Source organism: Hippocampus zosterae, chromosome 13, assembly GCF_025434085.1.
Source record: "Hippocampus zosterae strain Florida chromosome 13, ASM2543408v3, whole genome shotgun sequence".
NCBI classification, from domain to species: domain Eukaryota; kingdom Metazoa; phylum Chordata; class Actinopteri; order Syngnathiformes; family Syngnathidae; genus Hippocampus; species Hippocampus zosterae.
Window position 1 is genome coordinate 13344550 of NC_067463.1, and position 23914 is coordinate 13368463.

The following is a 23914-nucleotide window of genomic DNA, read 5'->3' on the forward strand; positions in this document are numbered from 1 at the left end:
CGAGATTTTATTTGGCGGCCCTCTCCATCGACGATTTACATATGCTTACAAGAGAAGCAGAATTTTTAACATTGCCTTTACCCATCCATCAATTTTCTAATTCGCTTATCCTCACGGAAACTTCTTTGGCAAAATAAGAATCTGAAGAAACCCTTTCTCTCGTGGTCTGGTATCTTGTGTGGGAAGAGCACCATACTTCTTTGACGCATTCTGCCAATTGAGCTCAGCACTGCCATCTGTCAGCAGCAGCACTGTGCTGTCAGGGCTCAACCGTGCATGTCCATCCGCCAATCACAAAGACTTACCATGTCACACACATTCATCGAATATATTAGAAAGACTGTTGAATGTCAGCATGCTCAGTGTATGAGTGATAAAAACAATGTGTCATAAAACATTTATATTGCTGACATGAAGCCAAACAGCAATGCCTCTTGTCTGAGGGAACAGGCCAATAACTTCCTGCATTGATTAATGTGTGTGTAATCTCTTGAAGCACAAAAAGCGCGATGACGCTTCCTTTCTTGGCCATACATTTGAACAGGAAATATCCAATTCAGCTGTTTAAATGGTGAAATATTTGATATTATTGGATTGAAAATGTACCGGTAAACCTCCAGACCAGAGCTGAAATTGATTTCTTTTAACTCTTCACATGCAGGAGAGGGGACGGGGAGCCTCTACCTCCCCTGCCTGTCCTAAGTGCAGTTCCCTGAACCCCTGGTTTCAGAACCAATCTGTAAAATCAAAGTATCTTTGTTTTTCTGCAAACGTGACAATGTGGTAAATCTGATGGTGGAAAAAAGAAAATCTTCTGATTGCATAATACATTTCATGTTGCCTACCAAGACTAATTAAAGCTGAAAAGCAAAGCTTGAATTTGGGAATACCTGCCAGCTGCCATATTCATTTAAGTTGAAGCAACAGAATACAAATGTCGAGACAGAACAGAGAATTGTGCATCAAATAGCTTTTTTATTGTTATTATTTATCTTGCTCAGAATAGTAAAACAATAACTACTAAAGAATCCGGTGAAATATATCAGATACAATTATCAAAGTGGAAGAACTCAGCAACTATCCAATCAACAATTTTGAGAGCATACTGCAAAAATCAGAAGTGAACGAGAATATGCAGTACTTCATTCATTTACAGCTTCTAGTTTGTGGGAGAGGTCCCAATTGTCAGGGTAAGCATGAACACAAAATTGAAGCAGAAAAAAAAAGCTGGGTCCTTTAAAATCACTTAATCCTTCAAGTTCAGCCACAAAAAAAGGTTCACTACAGAGCACAACTTGATAAGTAAAAAAGTAAATCACCTCACCAAAAAGAAACCCTTTTACAAAAAAAAAAGCAGCTACTATCATAGGACGTGCACCACGACCACCGGGAGCGTCACTCAATGGAAACTTAAGACAAGGCATTCATCCTAAAACACTGATTCCTTCTTCGATACAGACATGTTCACGAAGCTGCCGACCGCATCACGTGACAAAAAGACCCTTCTGAACACATTCAATGTAAGGAAGTTCCTCTACTAATTAATAACAACAGATTTCACGTTACTCTTTTAAACAGAGCAGACCTTTTTACATCGGTAGATTTTTTTTTAACTGTAACAGCTCATGATAAGATCAAGTGTATCCCTGACGAGAGAAGGAGGTCTGTGTACTCTTTACAAAAGTCATATAAGATGATTTGAGACAAAAGCTGCAGTTAATGATAAACAAATTCCATTTTGTTTGTTTTTGTTCAACAAAAGCAAGTCAGAAACTGTACAGAATATTAAAGAGATTTTATGCCAAGTAAGACAGCAAGAAGGCTCTCATGTTGCCACTATAACAAGATCTCAATAGAACACCTTGTTCCATTCTCCAACAAAAATAGAGGGTGCCAAACGCGCATGGGATGTCAATCGCAAAACCAATAACTCAATGGAGAGAGGCATAAAAAGGGAAATTGAATAACAGGTTAGCCCTGACACATACAAACAAACCTTAAATTATTTACGCCATGGAGAAACTGAGCTAACTTAAATGTTTGTGATCTTTTAGTCGACATAAAAAGTGGAAAAAGCCGGTAGGCCATTGCATTAAGAACCTGATTTAATCCAGGCATATGGAATGTTCTAAATGTACAGTTGATTAGAATGCTCTCTATTATGGTGACAGAAAAATTGTGAGAGATGTGAATTACTTTTAAAAGGAATAAACCACTGAGACAAGCGCACTTTGTCATTTGCTACTTTCTTGTGCCATTTTCGGCCAGCAGATCTTCAACACATGCAAATTCACGTCAAACGTTTCTAAGGTCCGAATCATTTGGGGCATTAAGTGCATGTCTCGTGATGCCGAGCTCAGCTTACCGCACCATGTGACGCTGTAGCCTACGTGCGGATGAGATCACAGGACTCGAGTGGGATTTCATACTAAGAGTACTGCACAAATAACAGCAAAACAGACTTTGATGGCTAAATCCTGTGTCCTAGCATGTGCACCATGTTCGGTGAGGCAACTGCATTCACACAAAATTGTCCAGTTAATGGGTATTGTGATTAAGTTTTCTTTGTATGATTACCTGCTAAATTCTCTTCGCCATTCTCAAAAACTGTGGTAGAAAACAGGCCAATAAAGGTCATGGGAATGTGCCGATATATGTTGGATTACATGTACTGTTTGACAATGCAGCTGTGGCATGCAGAGGCACCGGAGTTGTATTTTGTCATTTTATATTCTCTTACATGCTTGCAATCTCACTGAAAATGTATTTAATATAAAATGATAGAATTGCATCATCAAATGCATTGAGGCGTGCAATCTGATCACTACATATACAGACACCCTTCTTGTGATATACCGGTACATAAGTTAGCAAAATTCCATGCAGCATACAGAAGCACTTTGTCTTAACTATTCAATAACTCCCTGTAAATAATACTGTTTGATGTTCATACTGTCCCTATTCATTGAAAAGTAGGCATCTACATATTTTTTAGTTTATTTCATTGAGAAAAGGTGTTCTTGTTTTTATTTCGACAAAGTGATTTGGTGAAGTTGCTTCACATTTAAAGTACTGTACAAAAGCCGCCTCAAACGATCGTTGTTTTAATGACCTCTTTCACAACAATCATTTTGACTTGTACAGTTAGCGAGGATTAACCCCCCCCCAATCCCCGCAAAAAATAAAATAAAATACAAAAACGATTCCCAAAGAATTTATAGAGCGACGGGTCAAGTGACCCATTAAATCTTGTTGAGACTGTATAAAGGTACTGATTGATTATTGTCATTCCTCACTACAAAGGAATTAACGAAACGGAATTGTCCTTGAACCAGGAAGTAGCCTGTGGTCTAATGAGAGCGAGAGTTTTGTGGAGCAATGCGTGCCATATGAGCCGTCCAAGCATACATACTGACCAAGAGTTCAGGTACGGTCTCCTGTCACGCCTGTACTTAATGGCTTTACGACGCATAGGCAAATTTAAGGATTGTAAACATTCTGAGGGTTCAGTATTCGAAGGTATAGGCTGTGTTGGAATATAAAACGTGGCTGTTTGGCAACAAGCAAGGAGAGGAAGGTTACGTGACATCTATGTAGAAGAGTGGAGACCTGAGGTATGAACACTGATCTTGTCATCCTTTCTCTGCGTATTAAATTAAACGAAATGATGATAGCGTAGGGCCCTAAAAACATAACTGTGCAGCCTTTCTGATGCTACTGCACTTTGTGTTATGACTAAATGCAAAAGGAAACCAGTGACTCTGCGGCACTAGTATAAGGCATCTATTTCTTCTAATACCAAGTAAGGAAAACAAAGGAAATGGCAAATGCAAAGGGGCTCCTTTCAACAAAATAATGATGAATCCTCTGAAGTGGAAGTAAAGGTCAGACAAATCAGGATTTGAGCCCAAGGAGTTTCTTATAGATGGGCCATTTTCGACTAAAACCTGAAAAAAAGCCATTTATGTTGTTTTCACTAATTCTTTTGAGAACGTTACAAAGAGTAAAAATTATGTCTCAAACTGTCGGATCATTGTTCACATGACATCATCAACGCTGAAAAATTGCTAAGCTAATTTGTTACATTCTTAACAACAAGAGCAGATCATAGGAATAATTATGCATGTGCACGTATCGCTCAAATCATGAGCTTAATAACAGCTCCAGTGAGGTGTGAGATGCGCTTTAAGACTAGTCGTGCATGGTACGGTGTTGGCATGCCAAGAATAGTGCTGTGTGAATGGGGACAGTTTCCTTGTCTTCATGTTTGAAGGAACAACAAACAAAACTTTAATCGACCTGCAAACATACGCTAAAATCACAAGGGCTTATATTTTAATATTCAAAGCCTGACAAGCTCTCATTGGGAATGCCGAAAGAGTCTGAATATTTGGAGGTTAGACTAAATTGAATGAGATACTGGAAAAGCAACAGACCATAAGTGCGGGGAAGACATTCAGAGAAGTCCATCTACTGTTCTCCCATCTCAGCCAGATTGGAACTGGAGGAAGGCGACGTAGAAGATTGAAGGTGATTCAGAGACGTAAGTGGGACGGTAGCGGATCCCTGCTGCGCACCGCTCGGAGATGGCTCAGGAAGAGTCAGGGTTTCTGGAGCTGACTTTTTGCGGGGCCGGTCCTTGGAGACCGAGAGGGAATCGGGCGCATCGGTGCACAGGGGAGTGGAAGGGGCGCTGGCGGGACCGGTGAGGGAACAGGAGGACAGAGGGGTCTCACTAATGGAGATCGATGGGGGGAACATCCCGATCTTCTGGTTGGTGGCTTCCTGGATTGTCCGCTCAAATTCTCTCACCTCATCCATTGTCATGTCTGGGTTGAGAAGAGATGAAGTGACAACAATGAGGTGTTTGGTGAAAACTGAAAGAAGCTGAGTGAAAGTGGCACAAGACAAACCGACGGGAATATTTTGTTTCTTTTTGTATGATTTAACTGGATTTGGATGTTCTCAAGCAGAACACAAATCTTTCCTTGTGAGGATATAAACAAGTGGGGGATCATAACATCACAGATTAAGGGTTCAAAATGAGCAAAAAGTGGAATGATGGAGTGAAACAAAAAAACAAAAAACAAAGAATGGAAAAAACACATACGCTTGCTTTGTCATGGATGTCTATGGCAACCAGTGAAGATGGATTTGTTGTGGAATGCTCTGTCTGTTCATGGCAAACCTTAATGTTGGTTTGCTCATGCATTTTGCTCTCGTAATTCCGGACGTCATCCCAAGTCATATCTGGAAGAAGGAGGAAGGGAAGGAGCAGAACTGATAACTCCTCTCAAAAGGCACTCCGGTCAGGTAGTGGAAGGAGGGAGATGAAAGTGGCAAAAATGCATTGCGCAGAAAGCTTAACTGGAGGACTAGTGTGTAAAAGTACAAGCATCCCAAGTAGAAGTGCCACACGGAAGATTTTCAAGATGCAGAAAAAGCACAAAGCCCTGAGTCCAAGGATGTAAGACGGGATGGGTTTGGTGATTCTTCAGCCAAAAGAAATCCATATGTTAAGATTAGCAGGGGCGGGGAGGGTAGGTGAGTGGAGAATGCACAAGCAGTGCAGACTGAAGCGTTAAAAGTCATTCCAAAAGGATAAACTCAGTTCTGGAGGTGTAGGATGGGTAGCTGTGTGGTTAACATGAGGGTTGCAGGTAAGCTAGAAAGTACATGCACATTAATAAACAATAACACTTCCACAATATTCATAATAGATGTTTAAATATCTGCCTAGTCTCATACACGATATGGAAAAAAAGGTTTTGGGAGCCAAAGCCAATACACCCTCAATACGTGCCATTAGTTTCTCCATGTGGACATAACAGCTTCCATACTTCCGGATAAATTGGTCAAAGATGATATTGCCAGATTCAGAGTCATGCGTAGAAGGAGTCGAAAAGGGTCTACCCTAAACTACACCCAAAAAGTTGGAAGTATACAGTTAGAACTCTTCAAAGTGTTTAAGATGAAAGATTTATATTTATGGGAGACAAATGGGTCATACTCACGCCCTTGATTGATTACTAATAAAATCACATTTCAATTCAGTTAGTTTAGGCCACTAGAATGAGCCAGTCCACGAATTGTGAATTCATGCACTTGTGTACTGGAATGTATGAGAAAATCCAGTTGCTCAGTAAGACCATTAAAAGTGGCCGATACGGCCTGTAATTATACCACGATTCACTGACCTACTCTCTTTTTCAATACTTTTGTCTATATTGTACGCATGAAATCTGTACGCATTATCCTCATCATAGAAAAGATGACATTTTGGATCCTGAAGGCCGACTGACCCACCAATCCATTCATCCACCCAAGCAAAGGCCTGTCTGTGTCCAAGCAGCAACACATCCCGAATGACCTGCAACACAGAAACAGTTTTGCTGAGGAATGTTGTGCAATATGCCCTCATCAATCTTCAAATTTACATACAGTACTTCAAAGTTGAAAAACACGCGGGCATTTGCAGCATATGTACAATTACCTGACGTATGTTGTTTTGGTTGATAGTTTGGATGGTAAGAAGATTATATTCTCATGCAGCCAAAATAACATGTTTGAATATGTGTTTTATCAATAATCACCGCCAATGAAGCTCTGTTTGTTCAACATACTTCCGTGTTGGTGGAATGATTTCTAAACCAAGTTTGACAAAACGTTGATTCTGACCTTATGCAGAAACTGTTCCACACGTGTCTGCAGACCCCACACCTCAAACTTGACTGTGACCAGTTTGTACGAGCACATAATGGGATGCTGCGTGTCCCTCCATCCCTCCTGAAGCATGCCCCGCGACGTCTTCTCTGACTTGAAGTACCGCAAGTCCTGCATTGGTGAATTACAAACACGTGTCTTGAGATGAATAGAACAGAGGGTGAGGCAGTCTGAGTGTGTTTCAATATTGTTTTTTAATGAGACTCAATGCAATGGACAGAGACGAGTAACGCATCCTCGAGGGAGAGCACCATTAATGAACAGCTCATTGTATGTATGGAGCGTTTAGCCCAGAGTTAGGCCAACTTTGGACTTGAATTGTAAATTGTCGAGTGACACTTCAGTGTAACCTGCAAACAGTTTGAAAATTGCAAAAAATAAAATTAAAATATTGATTCATACATTATGTCAGAACGCCCCCACACCCCAAGTAATCACTTGTATTAAGATTGAGAACTGTCCATATCCACATTCTCTAAAGAGTCATGTCGAATGTTTTAAATGTAGTCGATGAGAAGACTCTACATTAGGCTCGAGTTTACCATGGTCCAAAAGATGTTGTTTCAGATCAAATTGGCCACTAAAAGTGAAAGGATGGATCGTTTTCAAAGTGTCAACTGGAATGAACCTGGTGAATATTTTCATTTGTTACTAACACGATGTCTAACGGTCTTTTACGGCTTTCTGGTGTAATTGCCAACGAGAAGATGCAGGTAACAGACACAAGGAAAACGCCCACCTCACCTCTGACTCCTTGTAGTAGCGGTCAGGGATGTCGTCGTAAGCAATGTCGACAAAACACACTTCCCTCTCCTGGTCCTTCAACTCAGAGTCAAAGATCTATTGAAAACAAATACTTGAGTTGACCTCAGTGAATATGACGACAAAACCACTCAAAATTGCTTTCGAGACCAAGGGTCGTTGCGTACTCACAAAACGAGGTCTGAAAGCTGTGCAAGTTTTCAGATTTTGTCAGTAGACTTTTAGTTTGTATTCTACGCACTGTTTTGATACGTGAGACCCCAAGGCTGGACTGTGATCATATTGTCAACACCTGACATACCCTTTAGGGGGCAGTATGTCCACGTTTATTTCCTCACAATTACCTTCAGCGCTTCAATGACAGTGATGACACTGACATTGATGCGCCACAACAATAAAAATGCTGAAAGATTCAGTGTAAAGTCAAATACAAGGGTCCTGCAATAAATTTTTATTCATGCAATAAATTATTTATTAATGGACTCTGCTCTTCACTACTATGTGTTATGAGCATAAGACCTTCCAATGGTCACCAAATAAATCACACGGTTCTCTGTCACGATAAAGTAGGGGCCGGGTGGTGTGTGTGTGTGTGTGTGTGTGTGTGTGTGTGTGTGCGCGTCTCACTCGGTCTCCGTTCCGCAAATTAAAATTGCAATTTTCTAGGCAACTTGTCTGTCATTGGGCCAAACCTCTATCCTATATGATGTCACACAATGCTTTTACCAATGTGTGATCCCACCACAAAAGAGGACAAGAAATACCAAGAAGGAGAAGTGTTCGTATTCCCATAGAACCAGTAAAGGAATTTCTACCTGCAGTTGCTGGAACTTAAAGATTTCACTGAGAAACTCAGCAGTACAAGCCCCACCCCAAATGTTCAAGGACATTTCAAATCTATAACATAGGTATAACATAGGGTCTTCTTGTCCTTATTCTTGTCTCCTCGGCCCCAGTAAATTACCCCAGAACAACATTTAGACAAATTGAAATACAAATTGGTTAGAAGAGGAAACCAGGCTATGTGTGTCTTTCGCACAGTTTAGGAACAGTGTCGACATTATTCTGTACATCATCTTCATCTTTCAAGGAACAGCATTAATCCTTCAGTATCCCTCGAGGGGGAGATTGCAGTAGACTGTTACATTTTTATACACACATACACGAGGGATACTCATGCCGACAAGTTCGACAATCTCTTTGGCAGAATCAAATCCCACGCAAAGTGATCTTCAATCATATAAATGGCTCATTGCTGTGCCAAATCTTATGATATAGAATGTTATGTACTTTAAATTCAGAGTGCACTTACATTATCATTGATGCCTTTGTTGTCCTCGTATTTCGTCTCTATGTGAATGGAGAACTTGGGAAGGAACGAGCACTGTAATCATGGGGGTGGGGGTGATGGAAGGGGAGCAACAGACTGTATTTAAACATGTGCAAGTCGACTTAATTTGTTACTTTGCTCTATAATTCACATTGCCTTGTTATATTTGAACTCTGGTTTATGAATCGTAACATTAAAGTGACTCGTAAGCTAAGCGGTGCTTGAAAACTTTATGGTACTGATGAGAAGAGATGCTGCAGAAGATGCTGTAACCTTAAGCTTGAATGCATTTTGGCAGAGTCGCTTGACAGAGTAAATTCAGCCTTCATGTGTCAACACTGACACATGCATGGCAAATTACTCCCACACTTAAATAAATATCAGGCATTCTGTCACTGTCTTGTCACGGTCTTATTTTCCATCCCATAAATGGCTGTGAGTCATGATGTTGACATTTCTCATCGACATAACAGACATCCAGAAGTATGGAGAAAGCCAATATTACACCGTGATTTTTCAATACTTCTATCAATGAATCCCAGTGCCCTCTTTGTTAACAGTATCATTATTTCAATCATGTATCACGTTATTTTGGAGGGGAAATGATCTCTCTCCCCCCCCACTGGCATGTAATAACTTCAAAGTAATGTTGTAGTAAAAGTTAGAAAATAGTGAGTCAGTCTTTTCCAAGGACATCTGGACTGTATGTTCGAGTTTAAGTTATTTGCAAGTATATTGAATGTTGTGTAGAGGAAAAAAATATATTTTAATTGAATGCCGCTGATGTGTTTAGTTTCTAAAGACACACCTAACAAGCTCTCTCTCTCTCTCTCTCTCTCTCTCTCTCTCTCTCTCTCTTACATTCATGCACAACTAAGATCCAATTTGATACATGTCCAAAAATGGTAGAAAATATACTTACTGTATATTCTACAGGGTGGAGAATCCACATCGGGTCATGTCCAGAAATGCAGAAAAACAAATGAGAAAATTAAACACTCACAGCTTCCCAAATACCTTAAAATATGATAGCCTGTAATTTGATAACATAAATGAATGAACAGTTTGCTGACTCCATGTTCATATTTTAACGCTGCTTGCCAACTGAGGCCGAGGGAGGAACCCAGGCTGCACAAGTGTGACTTGCGGCACCATCGCTGGCTCAATAAATGAATAACTCGTAATCACGTCATGTCACCAAGGAGAGTTCTGTTTTTATTGGTGTGGGTTTGTCCATTTCCTAGTGTACCGTTTAATGTAAGGCAGCATGCTGTGGAGTTCAGATGTTCCCCTCGATGCTCGCGTGGGTTTTCTCCAGGTAGTCCTCTTCCTCCCACATTTCCAAAACGTTAGCCAAGTTGTGAATGTGAGCATAAATGGTTGTTTCGATATATGTGCCCTGCAGTTGACTGGCAACCAGTCCCCAGGTTGCCAGTCAACTCTCGCCCAATGTCAGCACTACCGAGAAATTCCAGCCCACAAAGCCACTCAAGTACAACTACAAACATTTGAAGAACCCGTGCTGGTTTCGGTTTTGAGTGGCAATTTTTGGGTCATTGAATATTTTCGTTCAACAACAAACGTGAAGCTCTCTGATGGCTATTGAATTTGAACCAGGCATCTCAAACAAATGGGTGAAAATAAATCTAAGTTTGGGTGTGGCTGGAGCAAGGCAGCAAAGTTGGACTTGCCACAGAACAAAATTCTCTCTTGGGGGTGCAAAGGCCAACCCCCTTTAGCTTAAGATGGTCCAAATCTGATTCCTCAAAATTTAATATTCTTTGATTTCTGTAGAGCAGGCTGATTATCTTTGCAGGAAGTCAAAACAAGATATTTACAAAACATTTGCTTTTATTTTGGAGAACAATGATCAACATTTCCCCCTATATTCTGACATGGTACGGACTAAACCAAAAAACTCTGATAGTCAACTCATGGAAAAAAGTAATCATCAGTTTAATCTATTGGATAAATGAATGGTATTTGCAGTCACAATAGGAATAAGCTGAACTTGACATGTAGTTGAACCTGAAACCGAGAAGTGTAGCGCTTCTCATTAAACAATTGCCAAGAAGTCGCTCTCAGTTTCAAAAACGTTGGCGAGTACACCACACCCACTTCAGGGAAATTGTTGTTTATTTTGATTAATCGATGAAATAACTAACAGTATAATCAATTGTAAAATTATTTGACAGCCCTAATTCAATATAACTCATTTTCCATTAGCATATATTTGTTTTATTTTCAAAGGTCACCGAATTAAAAAAACACTGTCTAATCATATATTAATGAAAATTTATCCCGCAATGGGAAGCATTTCAAGTTAGAGTTCGTATTGTTTGTGCAACAGCACTATGCACTTTCCCACTTTGATTACCAAACACTGTCGCTTCCTGTAAGGTGAAACCAAAGGTTGTGTCATTGTTAAGTGTGCATGTGGAAGTCACCTTCAAGACAGTAAAAGTCAAAGCAGATGCTGATGGTTGTAACATGCTAACCTGTGATGGTGTAAGGGTAATAGTTCCACGCCTTCTCAGTCACGTAAAAGATTTTTGGAACCACTGCTCGAGCCCAGCTGGGAAGTTTACTGCAGAGACAGAAAGCCATGAGGTGCTGCTGAAGCAGACTTAAGGCTCGAGTAGCTAATGTAATCAAAGCAGTCATCTTGTTCGACTGGCTGACACCACAGATTCGTGGATTCAACAATTGTGACTTCCAAAGTTGCTCGGAGACATGCACAGAGGTTTTCGCCCGCACTGTGCAGTGTTTAGGTTCTTTTCAAAACACAATCAGGCAAAACAATTAAAATTCAAAGTGTAAAATATATATATTTTTTAATGGTTACAAAAATCACACACACACACACACACACACACACACACACACACACACACACACACTACTCATTCTCACGAGATCTAATAGTGCTAGTCCATTTCAGAGAGATTTGGAATTTGTCCATCAGCATTGTTCAACATTTGGCATCATTGACTTATTTATATTTAAAGTGTATTTACTTTATATTTATTTTACGTATTGTGCTATTGGAAGTCATTTCCATTGAAAATAATATTGAAAGGAAGTAGATGAATGGAAACGGCTTCTTGAGCTTTTACTTTGCTCCTGCAGGGTAGCACTGTGCCGAGTCAGCATGAATGGTCCGCCTGCATACTGCATGGTGAATGCTGACACAGGTGATTGTGCTCCGATCAGTCGCCGGCAACGTCTCTGTCCATCTCTTTTCTCTCCTCTCTCTTGCTGTTTTTCTCTCCTTTTCCATCATATGCGGTACTTGACTGGTTTAATGCATGTTAAACTTTACAGATTAATCTGTATCGCAGAGATCACTGTATTTTCATTTATCCTCTATAATTAATTACCTGCACAACAGGGATTTTTTTTGTTTGCAGGGTTGTGCAAAAAACAATTTATCCACAATGACACTTTGTTGGGGAGTGGGCATCCCTAATTTCCACGTTTGCTAATCAGCAACTAGCTTTGCAGTTAATAAACATAGCATGAGTCAAAACGCTAAGTATACCTTCCAGTATTTCCCCTTTTGTTCAAGTCAGTTTTAAAATACTGCACACCACAGTGTGATTGTGTGCGACACATCTAGTCTCTCGTCATAAGTTGGAAGGCACCGTCTTCCGATTGGTCGATGGCGAAGAACGACGTCGTACATGTGATACTATGCGGCAAGATGAAAAAAAATTCTGCCATGCCATACTTTCGTCATCGTGGTTGTGAAGCATCCTGGAGTGTATATAAGAGTGGGTGAAACTAGTTAAAAATATATGTATCATAGATATCATCGAAAACACATTGATCCTCAAGGACTTCTGAAAACAGTAATACACAAGTGACAATCAACGGTGAAAGAAATACGCTGTCATTTTCTTCTACACGACAACTACAAGTGAGTTATGAGGGGTCTAAGCGACTGACCTGTTGAGGTAGACCCGTTTTTCTGTGAACTGCCCCTGGCCGTGCATGGGGTCCTCAAAAGGTTCGTTCTGGACAACTTCCACACCTTCCCCTCGGTCGCTTTGCTCATGGCTGTGTTTGCTGATCATGTAAAGCTGCCCAATACGATACTGGAAGATGAAAAAAGAAAAATGTTACCGGGAAACACAGCAACATATCTTGGTATGTTTGGTCTCAAACAGATAGAACAGAAAATTTGTGTTGTTTGATGGCTAGTGACTGGCGGGCTGCTGTCGAGCAAAACAAGGCACTGGTATTACTGGTTGTCATGGACAGACCAAAAGCCTGCAGAGACGCGGAGAAACAACAACAAGCAAAGCAGCCTCTGACAGACCACATGGGACACTTTCACTGCGTCTGAAGCTGCTACAGTAAAATCAGAGTCCGCCCACCTCTTCGTCCATCGCAGGATTATCGTGCATACTTTTAGTAGTGAGAATAAGAATGACTGTCTCCTCATAATTTCAAAAACGATTTTATTTATTTACAGCAACATTTCATCCACTTGAAGGTCACCTCATGTTTGAATTGTTCAGTTTCAACCATGTTTTTCTCAAATGATTAACACACATAATCATCAAGTAATCATCTACAAATGCTTTAGTTTTATCTGATATAATAATGTGAAGATTTTTATCTCCAGTATACTGTGTGGAGTTTGATCATTCTCTCTTTCGACTGGGAGCCAAGACCGAAATTAGGATAGGCGGTATAGAATACGGACGGATTGATTTGTTTTCAGTCACATGCTTTAAAGCAGCAAGGGTTGGAGGCCTGAAGATGGAAATTTAAAGCCAGCACACTCCCACTGCTGCTCTCTTTCTTTCTGACCTTTACCTGGCATGTAGCTGTGCTGGAAAATGCTGTCAGAGGGGAAAGACTACGCAGTTATCTGAAATGCATTTAAATACCGCCTCTGTTGCAGATCACTCGAGCAATTTATTCACACTTTCGGACAAAGATCAATACAACAAACGCCTTCAGGTCCAGGTCGGATGATGGCGAGAAATATTGCAGAAGCAAGCAAACACTGCAGCTTACCCGAGCATTTGCTGCGGCATTACCCAAGTGTACAAATGAAACGTCCACTTTTCAATTTTACAAAGCCCCCCAAAAACAATGAAGGCGTTTCTAAAAGCAGCTGTGGCAATAGTGACCCCGCCAACCACAGAGCAACAGTGAATAATGTAGTTGATCTTGACTCTTGCTTCTTCAGGCCTCATAAGAAATGAGGTTTTGAAGGACACCGATGCAGAGGACGAATTAAGCGTGAGAACACAGAGCAGAGTTGGCGAAACAAAAGCAGCATGACATCACCCTCATTTCATTAAGACCTCAGCAGTTCCTGCTGGTTATCGATTCAGATTTCCAAAATCGATTCCATTCACCGTTCACTTTGATTGATGTTCGATTCAGTAAAGGAGTTCACATACCAATATTACGTTCATACAGAAGACATTCTCAGAAGAAGCAATGCTACACAAATAGTCGAAGCTTCTTGCTCTATTGGTAAAAATATGAATATTGACATTAACAATTTAACCCAAATTAGTAACATGAATCATTATGCCTTATTGAACATGACCTGATCAAAACAGTAAATAATCATTTCAATCAATTCCAACTACAAGGTAGGCTGCTTAAATAAAGTGGTAAAAACACATTACGGCTAATGACATTCACATTCCTATGACTGTCTTACAACATTTCAGTTTACTGCTGTTTGTGAATTTCTTTAAAAATAAAAAGAATCTGCCTTCAAGCTTTTTGCCGCTGATTTCAAGTGCTTCGGCCATCTTGTTATGATATGCTACGCTCGCGTCGTGACGAAGCCTTGTGTGAGGCAAGAAGTCACGTTCATTTATTGGGGACAACATGCATTAAAAGGGTTGATTTATGGTACGAAACGATATCGGGCTATAAAAAGGAAAATGGATTTTATTCGGTGAATTGATTTTTTTTAACTCAGCCCTTCTCCCTGGCGACATCAACTAAAAATTATGAGGAACCATGCACAGAACATTCATCATGATTATTTGAACAGCGTGATGGCCACACATGCGATGAAAGATTACACAACAGCAAATGGAAGCTTGTATAAACTGATTGAACAGCTCTTCTGTTTACAGCCACTCAAGTAAAACAGGCAATCAGTCACGGGTATAATGCAATAATTAAGTATTTGTAGTTTGTTCTTATCTGGGTTCTTCACAAAATAATTATGTTGCAGTCCAACATCAAAGAGGCCTGTTTTCCTTGACCGTATTTGCCACTCTGATTTGTTTATTTTGTCCTTAAATTAATGTAGTGGGTTGTTATTATGACACACCACAGCACCAAATACATTGATAAAACACACAAGTGCTCCAGAACGGCTGGTAATATTGAATAATTTTTTTAATTGTTTTTTTTTTTTAATCTGAGAAATTGGAGTTTGAACATCACTCGTCAATCTGATAATCAAGGGTTCTTTTATTGTTTTGGCGAATGCTAAATGCTGGCTGTGCCGTTCACCTCGCGCCAGTCCAGTCCCACATTGCAACACTGGAAATATGCCACGAGAAAAACTCATCCGTCTCATTTCACGTCGAATGTAACTGCACTGAGCTTTTTCCCGCCTGTGAGAATCTCAGAGGCCTTGAACACATTAACAGAAATGCTGTTTCACATCTTAAGAGGGCTTAAAAGGGTCAATGGGCTTGAGAAGTTCCCCATATTGTTGGCAGAGAAACACACAAATATAATTTGATTTGTTAAGATGCATCAATCAATATGTGGAGTATCTGTCTCTCATGCTACACCCTCCATTATATAGAAATTCATCGAGACTGCATCAGGCAGCATCAAGTCCAACATGTCCAGAGGTGGTTTATCCGCAGTGATGTAATGGCTTCACTGATGTTTTTCCATAATAAAGCAAGAACTCTTTTGTTTTCTCATTATCGGTGTCACAATATGTCCGACAAATTAACTCATCAGGTTGTATCGCCATTCATTTTGTTTAGCTTTTTATGTTAAACACATCTTACTGAAGCAATATTGTACTTAATATTAATATCATAATTCTAATAATAATAATAATAATAATAATAATAATAATAGCATAGTTGCTGCCAGTTTGAGACACCATTTTGCTGATGGTCACAAAATCTGAAATCTGAATTGTAACTTGTGGCGGGGGTGGGGGGCGGGACCTTTTTTGTGTTATTTTAATTGCATATTTCTGTTTGGTATCAACAGGTGGTTCTGTAGGGCTCCTACTACAGCGACACACCTGTTGGTCATCATGTCATTAGTAGGTTCTCTGTTAAAAGGACTCCCGGCCCGACTTCTCAGTGTCAGGTTATTGTTTGTGCCTTACTGTCATGAGTTTGTTTGTTTTTTTGTATTGCTTTCACCTTGTTTTTGCATCTACCATGGGTTTTTGTTGGTTACTTTGGATTCTTGTTGTTTTCATGTCTTTGTTCTGGATTTCGGTTTCCTCAGTGTTTTGTTAATACAGTTTGTCAAATTCACCCTGTTTTTCCCTCCTGCCTGCTTTTTGGGGTCCTCCGCCACCACGTTCGTGCTAATGGAAGATTTAAAAATTGCAACAGCAGTGACACTAACAGCATAAAAATAACACTGGGCTCAGTATAGTAACCAAGTTACTTTTAATATCAAGTAATCAGTGAAGCAGTAGTTACTTTTTCAATGTAACTGGCAAACTGTTCAGAAGTGGAAAAAAAAAGGGAAACACTATCTTGGCTTCTTCCATGACTCATGAAATACATGATGATAGACAGATACCATCAGGTATCTTCTATAACTATGTGTAAAATATGTTCCCAAAATTGAAGGGGGATAAAAATGAATGAAAGTTTTCGCTCATAATGTAAACCGAGAGTAATCGGGGGACAAAGGCAGACATTGCGAAACAAATACCATGTGGCCCCTATGTAGGATATAAAATGCGTAGTTCAAATAAAAATAGGAGAAAAGTAATTATATGATGTGAAGTCTTTTTTTGTGTTGAGCCGATGTCTGCCACTCAGAGATGCCTTTATATGGTTATCTATTCCAATAAAGGAAACATTTTACCCAACAGAAAAAAGGAGGCTTTGGTAATGAAAAGAGCACTCAATTGGCTTGTTCAGGGAGAGGTGATGCATTAGAGGCTCTTGTCGAAATTTGAATCATGCAAACCTTCAGTAGCAAGTCCTAAAATAAAACCATGGAAAGGTGAAATTTGCATGAAACATCTCCATTAACAGCACTTACTGGCCACATTGAGAAAGGCTTGGTAAGTTAAAAAGATACATAGATATTGCAAGCATTTTTTTGTTACTTATTCCCTTATTATATTAGTGTAAATTGTATTAGTGGTGCAGACTCCTTTGCACAATTTCATTTGAGGTGTCACATAGAGTTGTTATCATTTATTTGAACAAAACTAAGACACACAACATCAGTGGCATACTCGCAAGTGCTGTTGCATTACCAATAAACATGACGTTGCGCTTGTCAATTTGAATTTTAACCCCCCGTTGCACCATTTGATTTATTTATTCATGTATAACTTCCAAGTTTTTCATGACTGTTCGAATACTGCTTTAAATTTCCCCAGTGTGGGACGAATAAAGGATATCTTATCTTAAAATGACATGAAATGAAAGGCAATTTTCTGGGATCTTTTTTCACTTTATGATACAATATATTCATAATTTAATATGGACCACCCAATAAAATGAAAACAAGAATATAATAAATAAAACACAAATATCAAGAGGCCAGATAAATACCAAAAAAAATGGAGAAGCCCCACCATAGGTGCTCACCAACAGCAGTGTGTAGAATCAAATAGCAACAGTTATACCGATGCATTTACTCATCAGAATAATTTGCCCTGGAAAGGAGAGGAATCAAGGTCAGTCGTAGGAAGACGGAGTACATGTGTGTGAATGATAGGGACCCAAGTACAAGAGTGAGGTCACAGGGAGAAGAAATAAAGAAGGTGTAGGATTTTAAGTACTTGGGGTCAACTGTCCAGAGCAATGGAGAGTGCGGAAAAGAGCTGAAGAAGCGTGTACAGGCAGGCTGGAACGGCTGGAGAAAAGTATCAGGTGTGATGTGTGATGGAAGAGTTTCAGTTAAGACCAAAGAAAAGGTGTATAAAATGGCGGTGAGACCAGCCGTGCTGTTTGGACTGGAGAGTGCCACTGAAGAAAAGACAGGAGACAGAACTGGAGGTAGCAGAGATGAAGATGTTGAGGGTTTTTTCGGGAGTGACCAGGTTGGATAGGATCAGGAATGAATACATCAGAGGGACAATTCCTGTTAGAGGTTTTGGAGAGAAAGTCAGAGAGGCCAGACTGAGATGGTTTGGACATGTCCAAAGGAAAGAGGATGAACAATATTGGGAGAAGGATGCTGATTCTTGAACTGCCAGGCAGGAGGCCAAGAGGAAGACCAAAGAGGAGGTTTATGGATGTAGTGAAAGAGAGCATGAAGGCAGCTGGTGTGAGAGAAGAGGAGGCACAAAACAGGGTTAGGTGGAGGCAACGGATTCGCTGTGGCGACCCCTGAAGGGAAAAGCGGAAAGGAAAAGAAGAAGATGCATTTAAATCTTACTTAAGTATTTCTGTTCAGGATGTGTTTGTTTTTGTTTTTTGTTTGTTCTTGTTTTGTTTTTGTTTTGTTTTTTGGTATGATGAAGGTGCAAGGTTCTATGAATTTTCTTTCTGCAATGAATGTTCATTGCAGATGCTTTTCTTTCAATGTCGTGATTATTGCATAATCACTACGGTGTTGGGTTGCTATTGTTGGCAAAATATCACAATACCATCCTTTGGAAGCAGCAATTTGGAAGTCGCAGTTCCCATTTTTTCGATGTAAATGACATTTTAAAAAATGTAAAGAAATAAAAACAAAATAATGAGTAAATGCTCTCACTGCAACTCCATGATAAAGGTTGGCTTGTGCAACACAGCTTTGGAGCCTTTCCCACAATCATTAATCAGACGCTTAAATAATCCCGTACGGCTGTTGGCACTGTGATAGGCCCCCATCCTTTTGCATTTTCATTACCTGCCACAGCACACACTTTCTGTGCACATTTAATCAACTGGGCAAGTGTACCGTGCGCTGGGCACGGTACACTCTCTAGATAAAATTATTCTTGAGCTGTAAGCCTATGAGTCAATAGGGGCGCCAGGAGCGTAATTAGTAGAAGCGTACATGACAGGAGGATGGAGCAGAAAAAAAGGGTATAACAAAAACTGCAGCAAAGATTGTGCATGAGTACTTGATCGCGATAAATGCGATTTAAAAAAAAAGTAATTGGTGTATGCCATCTGAGCATGATAACAACCAATCTGTGACATCTGCTGTGTGTGCACTCGCAATGCCTCTACCTCCTGCTGCAGATAAACTAAGACTGAACAATGGCTTGTAACAGCAAAGATCCAACATGCTAAAACAAACCTGGTTGACTACTGGTTCTTGACATGGAGGTCGTAGCAGCGCCTTGTGAGGTACACAGCCAGCACACACCTGCTGCAGCCTGCCCAAGAGAGTAGTGTGACAACATGACAGCATGAGCACGAGGGTCTGTGCATGCATGTTGGTGTGCGTGCATTTGTGTTGGGGTGCTTTCTCACTTGCCCTTTAATATCTCCTCTGTGATTTTCAGTTCTAGCCATGTCATTAAGTGGAAGCATTAAAGATTCACACCGTGTGCGTTCAGAACAATTAATTCATGACCACGTTTAGTGGAAAAAAGATGGATGTGCCAGACCTTCCTTCAGGACTAACGTGAATAGAGTTTAGCACTCACAGCAATCCCCAGCTTATATCGGGTCCAACTAAATATGACAATAAAATATTTGTCTTTTTGAGTTGAGAAAAGAGATCTCAGACCTAATCAATAAATACAGTACATTTTACAAACATGGCTTGTCAAGAACAAATGAGCTCATGAAGACCAGAATCGATCTGGAACGTGAATCAATCCGGCAAGAGTTCTAGTAGATGTTTTAAGTAACTCTCCAACTCTCCATAGTGATGATCACAATTTAATGGACTTGATGCATGGCAGCTGATTATGTATTTCTGGTGGAAAATACGGAGAGGTACAAGCTTCCGGCTTGCGCTTATTCCAAGTGACCAGGATGCCATCCACGAATAATAAGGTACCAGTGATACGTCATTTATAGTAATCGGCATTATTTAAATGGATTGTGAATATATTTTAAAGAGTTTGATACTATTGCTATGTGTTAAATTAGGTTAGCACGCCTCCATGGCCTGAATGCAGAAATGGTACGTGCATTTAGTTAACTGAGGTGTTACTGAAGGGGCAGACAAAGACAGCACTGTAGCAGGAGGTTGGCTCTGGTGTAGGTTCCAGTCATAATTACGGGGGGGGGGGGGCTTTGAACTGTATCTGTATGACACTTGCATACAACTAATTTATGAATCGGTAAAAGACAGAAGGAAGAACATGCAACAAAAAAATATATAGTGATAAAAGAAGGTAGGGGGTTATGTCCCAGAGAGAACAGGGAGATGCCATGCAGGTAGAAGAAGGATGAAAGACCACTGGATAAATGGCAAATGTGATGGGGCAGGCAGAAAAAGAATCAGACAAACACGGGGAAAGCCTGAAGAGAACAGAGACAATAGAAGCCTACATTGAGGTAGTGGAGTTCTGATAAGTTTGCCAAAATTGGAAAAAAAAAAAGAAAAACAAACTCACAAAGACTACAGAAAAAAATGTAAATATACATGGCCACTTAGTTGCTTGATATTAGGCATGTGCCAGGTACTGGTTCAAAAGTTGTAAAACTTTCCAGTTTTCAATTAAGCCAAAGTCACACGACAACTCTCCTCTCCCATTGTTGCTGCGAGCAGTCAGTGAGGGTACCACGGCTTTGTAGAGGCAAGATACAGTGAAACTCCTCTACAACGAAATCATGTTTGCAGCAAGAAATTTTTCACAACAGATGGTTTTTCACTCAGAAAGAAAAAAAGGGAAAGAAACTGCAAAATTTACAATCAGCATTCACTTTCACTTACATTAATTTCTTGGATAATGTATTTTACTTTGTTTCCGCCGTCTTTCATTTTGATCACTTTTACCCTCTCTTCCAGCATCAGAGCTCTTCTTGTCTTAGTTGCTTGACATCCAAGCGTCCGTTTTGTATCCATTTTAGCAATGCAACATTCTTGCTGCGTCTGAACATAACAATAACAAATACTTCCTGGACTACTGCGCAAGTGTAAACCAGTGTGGTGGTTGCTATTGCCGTTTCCGAACGAAGCAGTAGAAGTCCTGTTGGATTAGACTTCGTTGTAGTGAATCTCGTCGCGAGGCAAGAGCAGAGAAAATGATTTCGTATAATGCATCAGGGTTTTTTTGTACGTTGTATGGGGGGCAAGAAAGTGGGAATGGTGTAAATATATGAAGATTTTTTTCCACACTATGGGGTATTTTCGCCCATGTAGGTTTTGATGTAGAGGAGTTTCAGTGTATTATATTTACCAGCGCGCCATCCACTGCCAATTGACAAAGGCCATGTTTATATTTTACTCAAATGCTGCTCTGAAATTATCAGATGCAAAGAGCTACATGAATGTCTGTCTTTTTTGCCTGATTTTCCAACACGATTTTTCTGGCCCTTAATCAACAAAACAAAAAGGGCATTCTTGTGAGCTCATTTCATACTGACGCAAAGACAGACATGCTCCCCTCCAGAATCTGTCATTACAGTACCCTACAACTGCAGAAAAGGAAGAAAAATAAGCCCTCATCGGGTTCAACAACAGTCATTTTGTTCCAAGACCATTTTTCTCCCTGGCGAAGATGTTTTTTTTTTCTCTGTCTTGAGCTTCTCATCACAAGCTCCTCAAACGTATCCATTATCAAATGGCTTCTCACGTTTTCCTTTCATCTACTTGTCATACTCACAGGCTGCTCTTGAATGTTCAAATAGTCTCTTACATACTTCTGCCTTGCCACTGTCATTGTGACCGCAAGACTGTCAAATACGCAGCGGAATAAAAATAGCCACTCGGTTGTTGTTGTTTTTGCAATGATGCAAAACAATAATATGAAGAAATTCACAGGTAAGTAGTAAAACGTGTCATTGTTCAACATGTTTTACAAATACTATGAAAGGGGGGGGAGAGAAATGTGGATATGCATTATGATTTGCTCTGTATAAAATATGGCACCCTATCTTGCGAGGCAAGACATCGCACAAAGAAGTTTGTGCCATCAAATTGTGTAAAATAATCTTGAGACATTGGTGTACTCCAAAGTGCCTTTTCACTGATTCCACTTTGTGCTTGTACATTTTGTGTCTGGATACGGTTGATGAACCATTTGACATATAGTATTGTCTTCATTGGTTTTTGGAGCCGTCATCCATTTCACTATTACATATGAAGCGTCTGTGTGAACATTTGGGAAATGGTCCTGCAAGCATGTTTTCATGAGCGACTAGTGTGTGTGTGTGTGCTGTCTACTCTTTCACCCCTTTGTCACTTTGTGGTCTTTCTGTAGTTCCACACAGTATAACGTGCAATTCATCATTTTTTTTTCTGGCACTTAAATACCGTTGTATAAAAACTCAAACTGAAACAAAACAACCCAAAAAAATTATATTTTTGCAAGTTATAGTTGCTTATCTTGGCCTTGCAGTTTGACAGATGTTTACGGCAAAAATCAAATCGGAGTGACTTCACTGTTGATCTATCATCTGCATTGATTTCAGTGGGGCTTTGAAGTATTTTTAGACTGCCTGATGCCGTCTGGAATTGTAAAACAGGCATCACAAGACAAGTGAGGAATGTTGTTTTTTTGTTGTTGTTGTTTTTGTATACATTAGACTAAGTAGTATGTACAGGTCAGGTACTGGTCAAAAGCATAATGTCTCCTGTACAAAGTATCCACTAGCTAAACAAGGACATCTCTCTTCCTTCAATCTCTCTCACCGGTGATATCAACACCCTTTGTCGTGCACATTGCTGATGTTCTCGTGAATGGCACTTCACACTGTGTTTGTGCACAAAGCCAGTGTTACTTTCTCTGCACAACAGAGTACTCTACATCAGAAAGCAGCCACAACCATAATCACAATATTTTCTCTGGCACCACGTGATGGTGGAAAACATTTTCTGATCGATGAACGGCAGTTGAACATCCATCCGCGCACCGCTTCTCCTCACTCGGGTCGCGGGTGCGCTCACTCTTGAATTGCAGCTATTTTTAGCTGTGTGACTGGGTGATAGAATAACAACAAGGTGCAGAACTGCCTTTTTTTACATCTGTCAAGATGTCAAGCTCCAAGTACCTTTATTACAATATTTGGACACCAGACGAGAACTACTGGTCACACAAATAAGGAACGGATGTCCATTCACCCACTTACTGTAATTCATCTCTACAAACAAAATGACAGCACTCTTCAGATATTGCGCAGAACAAGTTTGCAAGCGTGCATGCGTGTGAGTGTGGGCGTGCGCGTGGGTGGGTTGTGGGGGCACTGAGAAGCAGAGCCTGAACTGATGTAAAAAATGAAAGTCAAAAGTATTCGTGCAATTTGGGGGAACAGTGTGTTTCTAACTTACTTAAAAGCGGCTCTTTCTCGTTCTGCTAGGATTAGTTAGCCCAAGGTACTACACGGTACTGTTTCTAATACCTCATCAGTCAGGGTTCCAAGTGTTCCTTTGCTTCAATGGTTTGGTTTTTGTTTTTGTTTTGTTTTTTGCTGCCTTTAGTCTGCTCTTGAATTAAAAACTCAAATTCCAATGAAGTTGGGAGATTGTGTAAAAATTTTATGTTGAAACTGGTAAGCAGTGTTTTTTGTTTTGTTTTGTTTTGTTTTGTAAACACCTACTGTTTTGGAATTTGATGCCTGCAGCCATTCCCTAAAAATTGGGGCAGGGGCATGTTTACCACTGTGCTGCATCACATTTCCTTTTAACAACACTTAATAAGTGTTTGGAAACTGAGGACAGAAATTGTTGAAGCTTTATCAGTGGAATTATTTCCCATTCTTGCTTGTCGTACAACTTAACTCAAGTCTGTGTTAAGTTTTGTGCATCATAATGCACCACACATTTTCAATG

General features: G+C 40.1%; 1 protein-coding gene across 1 annotated transcript in view; it reads right to left on the reverse strand.

Moving 5' to 3' along the window:
* Positions 1 to 955: 955 nt before the first annotated feature.
* Positions 956 to 23914, reverse strand: part of LOC127612796 (cytoplasmic phosphatidylinositol transfer protein 1-like) — a 45092-nt gene continuing 22133 nt past the window's right edge. Inside the window, exons 2-9 of the mRNA XM_052083592.1 lie at positions 12764 to 12912; positions 11314 to 11402; positions 9738 to 9745; positions 8798 to 8869; positions 7468 to 7563; positions 6679 to 6834; positions 6307 to 6370; positions 956 to 4829 (exon numbers count right to left, since the gene is read on the reverse strand). Of these exons, the coding sequence (XP_051939552.1) occupies positions 4471 to 4829; positions 6307 to 6370; positions 6679 to 6834; positions 7468 to 7563; positions 8798 to 8869; positions 9738 to 9745; positions 11314 to 11402; positions 12764 to 12912 (993 nt within the window). The 3' untranslated portion in view covers positions 956 to 4470. The remainder of the gene's footprint in view (positions 4830 to 6306; positions 6371 to 6678; positions 6835 to 7467; positions 7564 to 8797; positions 8870 to 9737; positions 9746 to 11313; positions 11403 to 12763; positions 12913 to 23914) is intronic.